The 18440-nt window shown below is 36.4% G+C and overlaps 1 protein-coding gene across 1 annotated transcript in view; it reads right to left on the reverse strand.

The window, feature by feature from the left end:
- The window catches only part of LOC140743256 (sodium/potassium/calcium exchanger 5), a 34358-nt gene that overhangs the window by 7419 nt on the left and 8499 nt on the right, over positions 1 to 18440 (reverse strand). The window contains exons 4-9 of the mRNA XM_073074389.1: positions 17697 to 17833; positions 16910 to 17080; positions 14096 to 14330; positions 12500 to 12595; positions 9980 to 10204; positions 5312 to 5413 (exon numbers count right to left, since the gene is read on the reverse strand). Of these exons, the coding sequence (XP_072930490.1) occupies positions 5312 to 5413; positions 9980 to 10204; positions 12500 to 12595; positions 14096 to 14330; positions 16910 to 17080; positions 17697 to 17833 (966 nt within the window). The remainder of the gene's footprint in view (positions 1 to 5311; positions 5414 to 9979; positions 10205 to 12499; positions 12596 to 14095; positions 14331 to 16909; positions 17081 to 17696; positions 17834 to 18440) is intronic.

The following is an 18440-nucleotide window of genomic DNA, read 5'->3' on the forward strand; positions in this document are numbered from 1 at the left end:
AAGCCAATATAGGCATGTACAGCAATCTCTTAAATCTAGTATTACTGTTAAAGCAGTTACAATTTAGTTATTAATAGTATATAATATAAGTAAAATATAAAGAAAAAAATGTATGTAAATGTAGAGATATTATCTATAAATTTATATCTTATAATGAAATAAATTTTGTCTTAAATTTATTTTTGAGACCAAGACATGTGTCATGAAATATATCAATATTTTCGATTAATGCATTTGCTCTATTGTAATCAGCACAGATTTTTGATAAAGGGGAGTATTTTTGTAGATTAGTCCTACCTGTAGTAATATGATTTTTTTTTGCTATAGGGTTCCGTGGATATTTGTATGGGACGTTAAAATTAATGTTATGGAGTAAGTGATTACATTCTATGTTACCAGATATATATATTTTTTTAAATAATATATTTGTTAAGAATCGTCGGTTACTGAGCGACATCATTTTAAAATGCTTGAGACGAAAGTCATAGGTAGTACGGTGGGATATGCTACTGGATTGGAATGCCAGATGTCTAGTGAATGCACGCTGTATATTTTTGACTCGCTGGGAGTAAGTAATAAGGTGGGGACCCCAAACCACAGATCCAAATTCAAGCTGGCTGCGAACGAGAGAGTTGTACAATATGATTTTAGTTCTCGAAGACATAAAACCCTTGGTATTTGTTTTCAAGAATCCAAGCATTTTTGCCGCTTTCCTGACATTCGTATCAGTATGCGCTTTAAATTTAAGCTTGCTATCCATTATAACACCTAAATCTCGTATTTCACCTGTTGCAACAAGTCGGCATTTAAGTTATAAGAGGACGTTATTGGAGTAGGCTTTCTCGAAAATGTAATGTGATGGGACTTTTTGGTATTCAATATCATTCCATTTAACTTGCACCACTCGCTAATTCTATTAAGGTCACTTTGAATAAGCTCAATGTCTAATTTAGATGTTACTTTTCTATATATTTTTAAATCGTCTGCAAAGAGGCAGTATTGGCTATTGTGTATTTCCAACGTTATGTCATTTATGAAAGCAGAAAAAGGAACCGGATCTAGATGAGATCCTTGTGGTACACCTGAGACAGCAATATAATTGTGTGATTTGTAACCATTGAGTACCACAAACTGGAGTCTTTTTGCTAGATAAGAGCGGAACCATTCAAGCAAAGATCCAGTAATCCCATATCGTCGTAGTTTATTTATTAGACGGTGATGACAGACTTTATCAAATGCATTGGAGAAGTCCATGTAAATCGCGTCCACTTCTTGGCCTTTATCAACTTCTTTACAGAGATATGATGTAAATGCTACTAAATTTGTTTCCACAGAGTGTCCTCTTCTGAACCTTCATATTAAAATCAGTGACAAATTTAAATCGAAGACTAACTAAAATAAATTTTATAATTATATTTTGTTGAACTAATGCATAAACATAAATAGGTTACTTTGCAAGCATTTCGCGTTACGCAGCAGCAGTGGTCTATCTTAATCTATGATAAATTTAATTGGATACGAATCTAAGCTTGATAAGGCTTATCAAATATCGGACATCATCGTCTCAGGTGTTACTATTTTTCAATGATAAGTCTTCAATAAAAAAGCATTGTGCGTCAAACGATGACCATAACGCATAGTATCTTTATAATATTTGCATGCCATTTCACGGTTGCGAATGGTCAAAGGTTATTAATAAAATGGATGAAAGCAATTATCTACTTCTGTGCCAAATAATATAGTATAGTATAACATAATAAATAAAGATAAAAAGACAGCATATTATATGGTTACATATAAAAGATATTATACGAGCTATTAATTGTTAATAATGCTATAACATCAAGCGTTGTATAGGATCGAAAAAAATATAAGTCTTTGGTTGTAAATAACTTGGTACGTAGTTACTTCCAACTATACATGTAGGAAGCGAAAAAACTCCAAGTGTATGCTTCGAACAGTACACCAACACGTGTGTGTAGCTGAGAAGACGGCAATACCCTCTTTACTTTATAAAATACGTTATTAATAATAAATATAATCTACTTTTGCCTATCAAATATCAAAAATTGACCATTTAAGCAGACGTCTAAAGTTGCGCATATATATATATAAAATAATAAATACAATGTTATCACAGTTGAAATGATATAAGAAATTTAATAACTATATCTAATCGAATCGACCTCCGTCACATTTCAATGATCTCTACATAGGGCGAAAAAATAATAATATGTTTATAATAATTGCGTCTTTTGTATTAAAAAGTCTCATATTTCTTTACAAAATATAAACATGCTATACATTCCTATCACTACAATGAGGAGTGATAAATCATTATAAACTTTATCTTGGATTAATTTTGACACATTCGTTAGTTAATTCACTGATAATAGTAATTAAAGCGAGAAACTGATGTTGACATTTATTTTATATGGATGTTTGAAAATGTATTATCTCTTCTTTGTAGGATCGATAAGATCTTAATCAGATCTTGATGTTGTGCAATGGTGACGTCGATAGACCTTGTTACTAGAAGATCCGAATTAGGGATGACCTTCATCCGTCCTTTTAATCAAAGTCAAAGTCGAAGACATCCTGGCCAGTCTACAATAAATTCTACCTGAAGCCGATCGCATATACGGCGGAAGAACCTACGAAGGGTATTGTAAGAACTGTGCCCTTAGTATATGTTTTAACGTTTTGACAAAAATGACTGTTTTTGTTTTTGTTTACGTATTTCCCATATATTTCCAATCAGTTCTGATACAATCGGCTAGGGGCGCTGTTTGGAAATGTATGGGCAAATACCAAAACAGTCATTTTTGTAAAAACGTAAAAACTCGTACTATAGGTTCTGTTTCACGGTAGCAATAGGTGGCGGTGACACCTCCCCGGTCGAACCATAATGATTCTACCACCCTTGAAATCGCTTAAAGTTAATCACTTTCCTCTACTTATGATTATCTCCAAAATATTGAACTATTAGTGATCGAAGAATGAAATAAATTCGGCTAAAAGATAATTTAAACAACCTTTTGTAAAAGTTAAACATATTTAAGTCTATATTAAGTTAAAATATTGAATCATCTTAATTTTTCCTTTAGTCAATTTTATGATGATACGGAATTCGATTGATAATTGAAGACGTAACGAATATTGATTTTTAGAAAATGTATTTATCATTATCTCCAATGAATAGAAATCGTGATGAAAATTTGCTTAGCGACCGTTTATTATCAAAATAGATAATAAGTATATACCGTAATTATGATATCAAACTCAGATGTGTTACTTGTAATAAATGGCAGTAATATTATTAAGCTTTTGATACATGATAAGTTTATACTTGATAAAGTATTTTTCTCTAAAACTCGGCATTATCATGAGCAAATTAGCCTTGCAGAGCCACATACCTCTGGATGCTTAGATGTTAACACTTAAGTAACGATTGGGGAACTTCTAACCCCTTTGACCGTCTAGTAAAATGTTAAATATTTCTTATATCATTTTACAGACTTCATCAGAATCGGTAGACTTATTAGATTAAACTTTTGTTTATCCTAATAAGAATAGATATAATCCCTTTGTAATGACGAAATAAAATCTACACTTCTTATAAAAAGTGAAGACAATAAATAAGTACAACTATTAGAAGATGTCACATAAATATCTATTTTTTATTCCGTCACACGATAATTACTGAATGGATAAATTTTCTTTCAGTTTAGAAGCTCGTCGAATGTAATCTTTAGCCTAATGGTTAAGAAACTCGGCTCCTCAAACGAGGGGTCCGAGGTTCAAATCCCAGGCACGTACCTCTGATTTTTCAAAATTATACTGTGCGTATTAGACATTAATTATCACTTGCTTAAAACGGTGAAGCAAAACACCGTCAGAAAACCTGGATACCAGATACATTTATAAAAAAATATGTCAAAGGACATGAAGACTACCAATAAGCACTTGGCCAGCGCGGTGGACCATAGTCCAATGAGAAGAATTATTCCTTCTCATTCTAAGAGCGGACTCGTGCCCAGCAGTGGGACAGTAATGGGTAGATGACGAATGCAATATGTGCGGGGTACCGTTCAAAAGCTAGTACACAAATCTTTTTAAAAGTGGCAGAACCCTTCGTGGTACAACTCCGCCACACCTATTTCTGCCTTTGAACAGTGGTGTCAAGCGCTGCTGTGTTCCGATTTGAAGTGTGTGGTAAGGGAGACATACTTTTCCAAGGCATTCCAGCTTAGTCCTCAGGGGTAGCAGCGTGTTAGTGACCGACCTCAGGAACTAATCTTATGTGTGGTTGATTACATGTCTATGGGTAGCAGTAGCCACTTACCATCAGGTGGATTGCTCGTCTGTTTCTCCTATATTATATATAAAAAATTACAACTTCAAACTTCAACCAAGTTTCAAGAGAGAAACTTCAGAATCGCGAAGCTTTCATAACAAAGTGCGGAAGCGCACACAAATTCGCCACGTGACCGATAACAATTATATCAAATGGATTATAACTAACTAATCTTCAGTAATGTATTGGCGTCATTGCCATATCCTCGACCTTACGAGATTGATTGCGATAATGTATCGCTACATATTTTTCAAAAATACCTACCTACTAAAATAATGTAGCAATTCGCTTTGCTATATAGTGTTCATACTTTTTATATATTAGCCAAAATATTTGTACACGTACCTAATAGACTTTAAGTTATAACTAAAATGTATGACTGCAGTAGGCCGTAGTTAGTGGTGGTAGGTGGTTTAAAATCTCCTTAGACTTTTTGGAGGCCAATTAATATTTCTATGTATCTGAATTAAGAACGAATGACAGTAAAGCTGCATGTCCTTCCCGTGATAGCGTCTGTAGCCGGAAAGTAGATTGTACTTCAATTTATGTTTTTTGACATTAGTAGAATTTGAAATAGACTCTGCTCGAGATTTTTTTGGGTAGCAGACAAATGTTTGTGGCCTTGTTGTAGCCTCTACATGAAACTTGTATATGTGTAAAAAAAATGTAACAAAAAGATACAACCGACTTCTGTCACTACAAAGTAAAAAATAATTGAAATAAATGTTGGTTTAGTACGTCTTTCTGAAGTCGGCGCTCATATTAAAAGAAAATAAAAAGATACCGGCCGAATTGATAACCACCTCCTTTTTTGAAGTCGGTTAAAAATAAAACATTTGTGGTCCAGCAACCATTACTTAATAATCGTTTTATGTGACAAAAAAGGGTTGTAGCTTAGGTTCTTGCACCAGGAATAATGTAATGCAATTTCAATTAGTAAATAAGGTTACTTACCCCGTCTAGACATAATGAAAATTGAGCAGGCCTCGGGCAGACATCCACCGAATGCTAGGAACGTCATTCCCATCACTGATTCGGGGATGAAGAACGTGTGACCTAGAAAAACCATAGAATAATATTAATGTTTGTTTTAATAAGGGCAACGCAACTCATAACTTCTGGAAGTAAAACTTCTATCCAAAATATCCTTAAAGGTAAACTACAAACAGAGGTCTAACTCACATGTGAGGCGACCTTAGTTTTTAAGAGTAATAACGCATAACCTTCAGGAAGAACTAATATTTTACAACAACTTGGAAGGTGGTAAAACACTTTGTGGTTCGACTCCGTCGGCACCACCGCCACACCTATTTCAACCTCATAACAGCAGTGTTAGGCGCTGCTGTGTTTTGTTTTTAAGGGTGTGGTAAAGGAGACTTAAGTAGGAATATATAATCCTATCTGAGGTTGATTACAGATGTCCATGAGCGGCAGTAGCCACTTACCATCACGTGGACTGCATGCTCGTCTGCTACTCGTATATTATTTTAAAAAAACTTAGTTACAATCGACGGGCGGTGATCACCAGCGTATATTAAGCTGGCATATTATTTATAAGTATATTATACTAATACTAATACTATATTTATCAACATTTTATAGAATAAACTAGCTGACCCGGCAAACGTTGTGTTGCCATATAAATAAAAAAATGTTAAGGGTGAACAACCCTTATCACTTAGTGGTATGAAAAATAGATAGTAGCCGATTCTCAGACTTACTGAATATGCATTTAAAATTTGGTGAAAATCAGTAAAGCCGTTTCGGAGGAGTACGGTAACTAATAGTGTGACACGAGAATTTTATATATATCTACATGTTAAGAAGGGAGGATACAAATGCCTTTACTATAGAGAAGTGAGAGTTTCTGTTCTCGGTAATAATTTTCAAAAGTTTCCGAATCTACCTACCGGCTGTGCATTTTGTAATATAACACTTAACCACTCATTTTATGAGGGAAAACCAGCTTCTAAAATAGAACAGTAATGACAAAATGGTACATAATAAATAAATTTACAGAAAAATTCATTGTTCTCTAATTCAATAAAATCTTTTAGTTTCTCAATAAAGAATAAAGCATACAATAAATTATAAACTAAGTAAAAAGTATCGACATTAAGATAATTGTTTTATGGAACCATTAAAGTATATCACTTTTCGTCGTATATTTAACGATAACTAAAGTGTTGAATGAAATCATTCGATAACGATTTCAATGGACAATAATTATAATGGACACACTTGTCTGAACAGGATATATCTGTATGATTAGGGTAAAGTTTATTCTAGACATTAGGGCATTTTCATACATTAATGTTATTTATTTATTTATTTACATGCCAACGGCAACACACACAATACATTATATAGTACTTAGAAGTACACTATAGTAGTATTAATAATAATAAGGGTCGTATGAGTGCCAATTCCAGGCATGAACAACGTTTATATATTAGTCTGTATTTTTAATTTGTATGGAACAAATCGAACCATTATAATGCTGACTGAGCATGGTAATACTGAAACAACCGCAACTGTTGCCCACTAGTTTCGATATATAATGTATGACAATTATATTTTTGAAGGCCTAGGCTCTTGACACACACAGCCCACACTCAGGATTCTCTGTGTTGTGGACGCACATGGACAAAAACACTGGCACCTAGAGCCAGAAACAGAATACATAATTTTGAGATCTGTCTGGCCGAAGATCGAACCCGGGGACCCCCTGCGCATCAGACCGGTACGCTCCGCCACGTGGGTCGTCAAAATATTTACAAGATGTTTTGAAAAGTCGAAATCGTGATTCTGGATCATGTATGTGCTGTAATTAGACGCCTCCTACAAAATAAACGGAAAATGAAGGGGCGAAGTCATTACATATGCCCAAGTTTAGGTCACATGTTTACAGCAACGAAATGTAAACCCGCCTGCGTAAATAAGTCGCGTGAATGCCGAAAAAAAATTACCAATTATTAAAAAAATCATACCCAAAGAATATAAACGGAACCCCATTGCTAAGCCTCCGCTAAATGTCTGTCTGCCACAGGGCTCTGTCTTGAATTTTATTTACAATTCAATAATTAGTACTTGGGCACTAGATGGCTCAGAAGACCTTCAATTAAAAGATGCAACACGTTCAATATAAACGAAGCCTTACTAACTAAGATAACTGCCTATTTGTGTACCAAACACTTAAGGCACACACGCCTCGTTTCCAATTGAGTGGCCACTCATCTCTAGACTACATTTGAACACCCTTTTGTTCAGTATTTCACACCTTTCACTCGATTTGTTTCAAGTGTCTTGCGCAATCAGATTTTCCTTCACTGATAGGTATCAATAAGAAATCAAGCAACAGTCTTATAAAATTAATATTATGCATCCTAACTAATATTATTTGAACTATTATGAAGGTGGTAGAACTCTTTGTAGTTCGACTCCGGCGGAACCCCAGCCACACCTAATTCTACCTAATAACAGCAGTGTTAAGCGCTGCCGTGTTTTGGTTTGAAGGTGGGGTAAGGGGACATACTTTTTCAGCGTTTCAGCTTAGTCCTTAGGGGTAGCGGCGTATCTGTGGCCTCCTCATGTACGAACGTGTAGCCTGGGGTTTATTGCAGATTTCCATGACAGTAAACAGTTACCATCAGGTGGACTGTATGCTCATCTGCTACTTCTGAATACTAAAGTAAGTTTCTGTTTGCTACGCTTGCACGCCTTAACTACAAAAGCGATTGTCATTAAATTTTGTAGATATATTGTTAGGTTAGGTGCCCAGAAAAGGAGATAGCGTACTTTGTAGTTCTTATTAGTGATCGAAGTTGTATCCCGAAAAAAGTCCTGTTCGATAGACGAAACAACTATTTTCATGGACGTCTGATCGCGAGCGAAGCCGCGGGCAAAAGCTAGTATTCAATATAACTTATTATAACCCACCAAAGCAACGACACCAATGGTAACAATGAATTTGGGCCGACGTCAATGACGACTCAAATATATTTGTGCCAGTTTATACACTGTAATGTTACATTTGGGTTCAATAGTCAGAGGACGCATTTTAATTTATATCCTTATAATGTGATAAAACGGTGTGGTAGGATGTAGCTCCATCTCCACATGTACTATTAGGTTAAGTTTACCATTGTAAATAACACCTTGTGAAGCGACGGTAGATGTATTGTCATTCAAAAAGTGCTCTGTAAAAAACCTATTTTAAATTTTAAAAAATCATTTGATTCGATTTACTACGACCGAACATTTTTAACATTTCAAAGGGCCTTTTTTTATTAGGGGGAAACCTTCAAAAGGTACCCGACGCCATGGGAGTGACGCTGGGCTATGTGGGACTAAAACCCCCCCGGCGGCCGTCCTCTGCGCTGCATAGAGGACTCCGGGATCTCTATAGGAACGCAACCGGAGTCCTCTTAGCGCATTGCCCCGTCGGGCGCCGCCCAGGTGTGCTTGTCGCTCGCCACACCGTCTGGTGTGTACGACGGTATGCGACCACACATAGCGCCGTCCTTCCCGGGGCCGTTGGCCGGGCGGTTCGAGCTCCCACTCTTGCCACCCACGACCCCAGTCGCCTCTTACGACAAGCAAGAGATACCGTAGTCCTATTCTACTCCCGGAACTACAGGGACAAACATTTCAAAGGACCTACCTACTTTCGTTCAGTACTTCGATTAAATTAGTAGAACAAATAAAAGCTTGTCATGTCAACGTGCAACTCCTACTTATTGACTCTTTGATTACTACAATGATAAGCAGCCGTATCTGTTTGAAGATTTTCGTAAGACTTATGCGAGGTTGTATCAAGGCTTACAAAACAAAACATCTACACAACGAGATAATGCTGAATAAGTCGCCGCGTTGACAATATCCAACAGAATGAAGACAGTTCCTAAACGCTAAGTAAACATTTTCTTTGAAAGTAAAAATAATATCATATAAAATTATCAAACGTGTATGCAGTCCACTTGATGGTTATTAGCTACTGCCGTCCATGGACATCTGTAATCAACTCCTGATAAGATTAGAATCCTAACTGAAGTCAGCCACAGGTGCGTCGCTACCCCTGGGGACTATGTTGGAATGATAAAAGTATCCTATACTTATCCTTTAAACCAAAACAGCAGCGTATAACACTGCTGCTTACCACACCATTTAAACCAGAACCCTTACCATGAATCTTTACGTTTTGACAAATATGACTGTTTTGGTATTTGTTTATGTATTTGCCCACGCAAATTCCAATCAGCGCCCCTTAGCGGATTGTATTAGGACTACAGTGTCAGTAACGTAACATTAAATGACTAAATTGACAAAATGGCACTTTATGTTTTGTCTCTTTATTTTGCGAACATGTCAGGCAGACAAAAAGACTTGAGCACTTACTTATTGTTACGTTTACTAAGTCTATTGAAGCAAACGGAACTGAATAATGGATTGAGTAAACGTAACGTAAAATTGTGAGATGTTTTGAAAACTCATGGTAAGGGTACAGAACAAGGCAACGATTAACACTGCTTATTTGGCAAAAAAAGGTGTGGCTGTGGTACCGCCGGAGTCAAACCACAACGGTTCTCCCACTTTCAAAATGTATTTGTAAGATTTACTTACCTATAACAGTCATACTCCACGACACGAAGTACGAGTTGACTCCGATCCAAATGATGCACATTAGGAAAGCCAGGGGGTAGAACTTCCTGCAGGTGACCGGGGAAGGGATAGTTATCCCGAGCACCAGCTTCAGTGGCCATGTGAGCACCCACCACACCTTGTAGAGCACCGAACGTTCCTTCGGGAACGTGAAGATACTTGTCCTTGGTTCGTCTTCCTCGTCATCTGTCAAGGAATAAAGTAGTAAATAGGTATGTCATATCGTCATCCATTTTATTTATTACAATATAATAATTTTATAATAAGTCACTAGAACCTCCTTTTAAGCATTACGTACTTGTATTACTGTTGCAATGTTGGACACAGGTCTCACAGTATGAGAAGGATTGAACGGCTTGCAGGGCAACCTTTTTAAAAGAACTATTTAGGTAACTATTAAGCCTCCCCTGTTTCAATCTGTTAAAGGTATCTATCATGTGAACCTTAATATATGGACACTTGATTTTTGGACAGAGTATGTATAAAGGTGGCCGCTATAACAACAAATACTAAAAACAAACTTCTTATAAGTACATAACTTTGAATAATTCGCCCAGTACGAGTCGAAGTCGCACATGGAGGCTTCCGTACCACAAAATGTTCATTATATTTTACTTATTTCTATAAATTAACCATATTAAAATATGTTTCATTGTTCTTATTTGTATTGATTCTAATAGCCGTTATAGCAGTCAACGGATTGTAAAATTTTCAACTGTCTTCCTCGTACGAATTAACAGTGAGATCGAAAAATGCCGAAAAATACCGGTTTGTTGTATGGGAACCCCCTTTAATATTCAACTTTATTTTATTTTTAGTATTTATTTAGTATTTATAGCGGCCACCGTTATACATCCTCTGTAAAAATTTCAAGTGTCTATCTATTACGGTTCCGGAGATAGAGCCCTGTGACAGACTGACCGATGGACAGGCAGCGAAGTCTTAGTAATAGGGTTCCGCAAACTCGCAACAAAACTTCGCCCTCGAAAGAGAGGCCGAGTACCAACCACTAGGCGATCACTGCTCTTGAGTAGCTATAGAGAAATCATATACGATTTCCCTAAGAAGTATCTATATCTATTATTAATTATTATTACAAGAGATGGTTATAGGTATAGTCCGCGTAAAACTGCTACTCCGCTCTGAATATAGAAATGAATTGCGTCGCCATAGCAAATTGTATGACTACACCTGCTCGGAACAATTTCAGAGCGGATAACTATATATGGTTAACCATGGATTATTTGTTTTGCTTTGGCAGTTGCTAACAACTTATAAATAATCCAGTGCGAGCCATAGTAAATAAACACTGTGTCCAGACTAGACGTGTTTACTGTTTATACTGTACAATCGTCATCGAGGTTTCGAATTCGGATCCGACAGAAAGTAATCGATCGTTAATGTTCTGCAGCGAGAAATGGCTGAAATTTCGGATTTATGTAGATTATTGTAGATGTACAAAATTATTAGGGGAGACCTAGGTGAGTTGTGACAGAGGAGAGTTGTGACAAAGACGATTTCTCCCTACCTACAATAGTTAGCGAGCTGGCAACTACACTTATTTCTCGCTTTAGAACCGCTACTTGACTTAGTACCTGCCGACAGCGTACAAGAAACAGTTGCGAAGTTATGACGTGTAGGTGCAAAAAACGCGAAAAGTAAGTTGTCCCTTCAAATGAGACACAAAAATTCGTCCTATTAGGCTATCATTTCATGGTAGATATAATCTGATAATTATATTCAAGTGGTCTGTCATTTGCACAGACAGACATATAATTTGTCTACGTTGATAAGATACAATTCTTAACCCAAGTACCTATTCTTTTAATTACACTTTTAATCTATCGTGGAGTGTTCAGGCTTTCACCAAAACCATACATAGAGATTTGTAATACTGTATACTCGACATTAAGAGATCTTGAAAAGATTGTATCTATTAGTAGATAACTATTACATAAAGTTAAGCAAACTAAAAAGGTATATGTATAATAATTGCCACCACCGTCAGACTGTAAAAGGTTTTCTAATAATATAGAAGTAGCAGACGAGTATGCCCAAATAGGATTAAATTCCTATCTGAGGTCGGGTACAGATGCGCCGTTACCCTTGAGGACTAAGCTGGAACGCCTCGGAACGGTATGTCTCCCTTACCACACCCTTCAAACCTGAACACAGCAGCACTTAACATTTCTATTATTAGGGAGAAGTAGTAGTCGCATCAGGAAGGTTTGTACCTTCGAATTAATTTATTTTGACGATCCGCGTGGCGGAGAGGTCACCATACCGGTCAGACGCTCAGGGGGTTCCGGGTTCGATCCCCGGCCAGACAGATATCTAAATGATGAATTTAGGTTTCTATTTCTGGGAATCCTATTGTGAGGCTGTGAGTGTAGAAAGCGTTTCTATTTCGTTTCTATGACCCTGTGTAATAATTAACATCACACTCAAACTAAAAAAGGGCTACAAAGGTATAATAATTACCTTTTTCAGCTATCTTCTCGGTGACGGAGACACGGTTCGCAAGGTCTCCTTTCTCGTTGCCTTCCTCCACTGGCTTGCTGTCGGCTGTTGTGAAAACTGCAACAATATTATAATACAATTTTAAATTTTTTTTTAGAAATAAGTTTTAGAATAGAATTACGAAATACAAAATGAAGAGGACCACCCATTCAAAATGTATAATAAGGGGAACCCACGAAAACATTTCGGGAGTATGTCAAACGTGGCAAATTAACATATGGGTGATATCTTGTAGATATGTATGAGATTAGTAATCATCATCATCAACGCATTATTGTCCCACTGCTGGGCACGAGTCTCCTCTCAGAATGAGAAGGATTAGGCCATAGTCCACCGCGCTGGCCAAATGTGTATTGGACTTCACATACCTTTGAGATTTTTTTTAGGCAGAGGTCCGTGCCTGGGATTTGAACCTTGGACTCCTCGATCGAGAGGCCGAGTTAGGCTATCACTGCCTCTGCTGTATGAGATTTGTACAAAAATATTTTGTTCTGGGTCGAGAAATTACGATAAAAAAAGAAGAAACACTGATTATCTGAACTAAATACGGCAGATCGAGTTTATAGAATATGGATTTTAGTACTCAGTGAATAGTTCTGCACATAGATACATCTAGTAAACAATTAAAGTAAACTAGTAGACAATTTCGAAATGCTTCTATGAATCTGACAATATTTTTAACATTTCACGCTAACAATAAATAATAATGGCGCCAAACCTCTCAACATAAAAAATAAAAAGGTCCTTGAATATATCATACGATTCATATATTTGCCACATATCAGTAACGTCAAGAAAATCATTACATTTTCTAAGAACCCAATAAAAAATCGAAATGCTTTATAAATAACAAAATAAAATACCTCGTCCTTTCTGAAGTACATTAAAATATTAATTTATATACAACACGTTCTTATCATTTTTAAGAGCAATTTCCGTCAAGAAAATGATTGTAATGACCATTCTTCATAAATCACATTTATGCATAAGCAATAACAATATTTCACTTTACAGCTTACGTAATAGGACATTATGCAATACTAAAGGTATAATAAAAAAATGAAGTTCAAGTAGTAATTTAACATACATAAAAAAAATCTAAGCTTTTTTGGATCCATTATTAGAGTGGAACTCTATAATTGGGGGAGACATGAAAATATTGCTACTCTTCGATTGTTATAATCATTTCAACTTTAATTATTATTAGAAGTATAATTTCGATTTAGTGGCCAATCAGTGTCGGATATTTTCAAAAAAAGGTCTCCGACTAGATTTAAGGACTGACACTGGACTATTATCATATTACTTAACAACAAGCTTCGGCTCAGCGTGATTTATAAAGTACGAAAGCGCGGGAAAATATTTAGCCACTAGCGAATATCCCACCACGTCGCGACCGCACCCGACTATACACGACCGCGCCCGACTGCACCCGACTTCATACGACCGCACCCGACCGGGCCCGACCGCGTCCGATCGCACCCGCCCGCGACCGACTGTCGATACAATCCACAAAATCTTATTTACAACATACCTACATAAAACAAAGACGCTTACCTTCCACATCTTTCTTCCTGCAGGGTTTAGTAGCGAAGTCGTAGATCTTGCTACAAATCATAAAGATCCGCATGCTGTTGAACATGATCACGAAGTAGAGAATGTACAAGATGCCCAGGACTAGGGCCTCGTACCAGTCCACCTGGCCGTCCCACACGATCGACACGAGGACACCGACGTTCACCATGTAGATTATAACGTCTCGTGTCACGGCGTTCCTTTCGATCTTGATCGGCTGCATGAGAAATATTGCATAAAAAATGATCAAAGTATTAATTGCATATCATAGTCAATGGGTATTATTATGATTAGTTGATGTAATAGCGCTTACAGCCATTCACGAAATACCTATTATTGTGCTAATATGGACAATGTCACAGAAGCGTTCCCCAGAGTTTAGTAGAAACATTCTATAATGTTACGCTCGCAGGATCACAAAAATTGTTTTGTTAGAATGAAGTGCCATCGCAAGCCACATGTAATTTTGTTAAGCCGAATAAACTGACATACATTTCTACAACTTCTTTTCCTCATTAAGAGGTTGCTATTCAATTATGGCTGTGGCGTTTCAGAGGACTAAAGCCAAAAAGGGGGGTTTTTAGTGGATAGGGCATCCCTTAAGGGTGAATCCCACACTACCAGGCAACCGTCGCGGCCCTGATGCTATTGCAAGTGCATTCCCCCTCCCTGTTCGTAGGGTAGCCCATTTATTGTTTGGGCACAAAAAAGGACATTTCTTACTAAGCAGAAACGTATCATAATTAATAAAGGACTACCAACAAAACATCAAATAGTCAAATCAAATCAAATCAATACTTTTTATTGTACCCAATAAAAGAAGATACATATAAAAAATAGATAACTAATTTAAAAGACAATACAAAAGGCGGTCTTATCGCTAACCAGCGATCTCTTCCAGACAACCTTTAGGTGAGGAGTTATAGTAGGGATGAAAAGAAAAATAGGTAGGGTTAACAATAATAATAATAATTATAGGACTAAGATAGCATATAATAGATAGTCAAATTTGAGGTTTGATTCGAGCAAACATATTACAAAAAGTTACCTTAATTATGTCAACAGAACTTATGTACATAAATATGTGCATTAAAAAGTATCGAAAGGATGCGCATTTTTCATATCATGGTATTAAAACGGTGACTTACATAGATTTTAATATCTGATAAATACGTGATGATAAAGCATAAAGATTGAAATAAAACTTTTTAGGTAAACAAATATAAATCAGTTATGATATGCAAATATAGTGCAAAAGACGTCATAGCCCCGTAATTAAAAAAGATTAATTAGAATTACACTCACGTGCATAACAATCTATTCTTAAAATAATCAATTGACAGTAATAATTGCGTTATCAACGCATTACTGTCCCTCTGCTGGGCATGCCGCTGCCGTCCGAGTAAAAGGGAATTAGGTCATAGTCTACTGAACTCTACTGCACTGGTCAAGTGCCAGTTGGTGCCAACTTCATATGCCATGGAGAACTGTTTTCAAGCGTTTAGATCTCCTCGCGACGTTTTCCTTAACCGTTACAGCAAGTGATAATTTATTTCTGATACGCACATAATTTTGAAAATCAGGGGGAGCGTGCTTAAGGTTTGAACCTCGGATCCTACGACTGAGAGACCGAGTTTCAACTATAGATGTTAAAAAATAATCAATTTTTAATTTAATCGATTTTTTCTTATAATCTATTTTTACAGCAATATTAATCGATTCTTTATAAATCGATTATATAAACTACGTATTTAAATCTATTTTTAGAAACATTTCGTATCTATGCAACGGTTGAAAAATCGCGAATTAAGTTTAGACGTATAAATTAATTAAATAAAAACGGTGGCATGCCGGTGCCGGTGCAATTTGTATATAGTCGATTTATAAAAAAAAACATTAATAATACTGTAAAAATCGATTATAATTAACATCTCTATCGACTCTCTAATCGATTAAAATAAAAATCGATTATTTTTAACATCTCTAGTTTCAACTACTATCACTGCTCTTAACAATTAATTGACAGTGATCAAATATTTTAGGTCTTTTTATTGAATTTGAGATCTTGAAGGTGATAAAACACCAATAGAAAAAGCAAGTTAAACAAAATGAAGCTATCGATCATAATTACATTCTGTTATTACCGTCGAGAATTTATAATGTTTTATTCATTTGAAAGTGACTTTCCTCAAAGACCAGGTTACGAGCCTTAATTATACCGTTTGCTTGAGTACCCCAATTGGCATATTTGTGCCTCAAATAATTGGTCTAAGCTTCATTTTTAACTAAACGATTATCTAAATAATTTTTAACGGACTTTTAAGACGTGGATGTTCTGTTAAGTTCGGCTGTACGTATTTTAATGTATCTATGTTCACCGATTACTGGTGTCATAAAACTGGCCCGCATTGATTTTAAAACAATATTGAACCGACAAAATTTATGAGTTGGGACTTAGTAAAACATGAACAAGAAGCGTTCCAATTTGACTCAAATGAAACAGCGAATGAAATGCGACCTCGGAACTATACTTTCTATTTTTGCAGCTACAACTACAATCCTATTTAAAGATGATCACAGATTCCCAAAAGTGACAGCAAACCGACGACCGACGTTCCGAATGGCGAAGCGGTCACCATACCGGTCTGAAGCACAAAGGGTTCCGAATTAAATCCCCGCCCAGACAGATATTAGAATGATGAATTTAAATATCAATTCTCGTTCTGCATTTTTTGTATTAGTCTTTGTGTGTATTCGTGTAGTAAAGTATTTAAATAATATAACTCGTGAACTCACAGCTATAGCAGCGATGCCTCCAACAGCAGCTACTCCAAGCGCATTGAATATGGCCGAGCCCACGATGGTGCCGATGCCCATGTCCGACTGGGTCAGGAACGTGGAGATCACGTTCACGAAGAACTCCGGACACGACGTAGCCACCGACATAAAGGTTGCCGCTGCCACATTCTAAGGATACACACTCATTTGAATATATATTACATAACCTCCAACCGCGAAAATAAACGTAGTGGTCATATTTAAATACATAAACATTACACGTTTACGGTGGGATGCACCGAAAGCCTGTTTAAAGTTTGCGTTAAAAATAATTATATAATAATAATTTAATAATATAATGATATAACAATAATTTTGACGATAGCAATGGAAAGTAATAATTCTGTGTTGCACCGAATTATTTGTCATGCACGTCATTTGTGCACAATTTTAAGTCGACGTTGTCAAGTACGGGTTGAGAAAAACAACAACCTTAACCGATCGACATCGACTGATTAACGCTGTTTTTTTATAATATAGGAGTAGCAGACGAGCATGCAGTCCACGTGATGGTAAGTGGCTACTGCCGCCCATGGACATCTGTAATCAACCCCAGATAGGATTAGATATTCCTACCTGAGGTCGGCCACAGATGCGCCGCTACTCCTGAGGACTAAGCTGGAACGCCTGGGAAAAGTCTGTCTCCCTTTGAATGAATTACGACAGCAAGGCGGCTTTTTTATAATGTTAAAGTTACACTGTGTAGCCCACCCTTCAATAACGATATGGATATAACTTTACGAACCTGCGGTATCTTCAGGTCCTCGCATATCATTTCGACGCACGGAATGAAGTAGTCGTTGCACACTATTGCTAGCAGGATAAAGGAGTATATCCCGAAAATGACGTACAGTATGAAAGCGCCCTTCCTCAGTTGATCCTCTGAAAATAAATATACACTTAAAAACTTACACTTAACTGCTTCTTAGTACAAAACTAAGAACTAATGCCCGCTATTAATATATTCAATCTTAATCAATGTTGCCTACTAAAGTTCGAAGTTTGATAAATTTTATGCACAAACTTGACAAATGACAACAAGAGAGATTTGACAAATTTCGAACTTTAATAGGCAAAAATTGCTTAAGTTTGATTATTACTTATTACTGATGATAATTAGTAATGAGTGTATAGATATATGAGATGTATAGAGTAACATCTATAAATATAAGTGTGTTAAAACTCATTAACGCTAGCCAATTGCGATTAATGTTGATCGCAATTGGCCAGCGAGGTGGACTATGAAGTTAATTTTTAATTGTGAGGAGACGAATTTTGATGGATTACATATCAATCAATGTATACTTAAAAAAATATATACTTCTTAAAAACTAAGAAGCACGGAGTGCGTTGCCGAATTCCGCTTAATTACAGCTTAAAATAGGCAATGCATAATAAATGGATACTAAAAGTCTAAAGCTAGACTTTCATGAGTCGCGGCTAAACCGACTGACACAACATCACATCAGTGCCTAGACCACACCTCTCG

This window comes from Epargyreus clarus, unplaced genomic scaffold (assembly GCF_041222505.1).
Source record: "Epargyreus clarus isolate Ecla_fem2 unplaced genomic scaffold, WU_Ecla_fem_2.2 ptg000007l, whole genome shotgun sequence".
NCBI classification, from domain to species: Eukaryota; Metazoa; Arthropoda; class Insecta; order Lepidoptera; family Hesperiidae; genus Epargyreus; species Epargyreus clarus.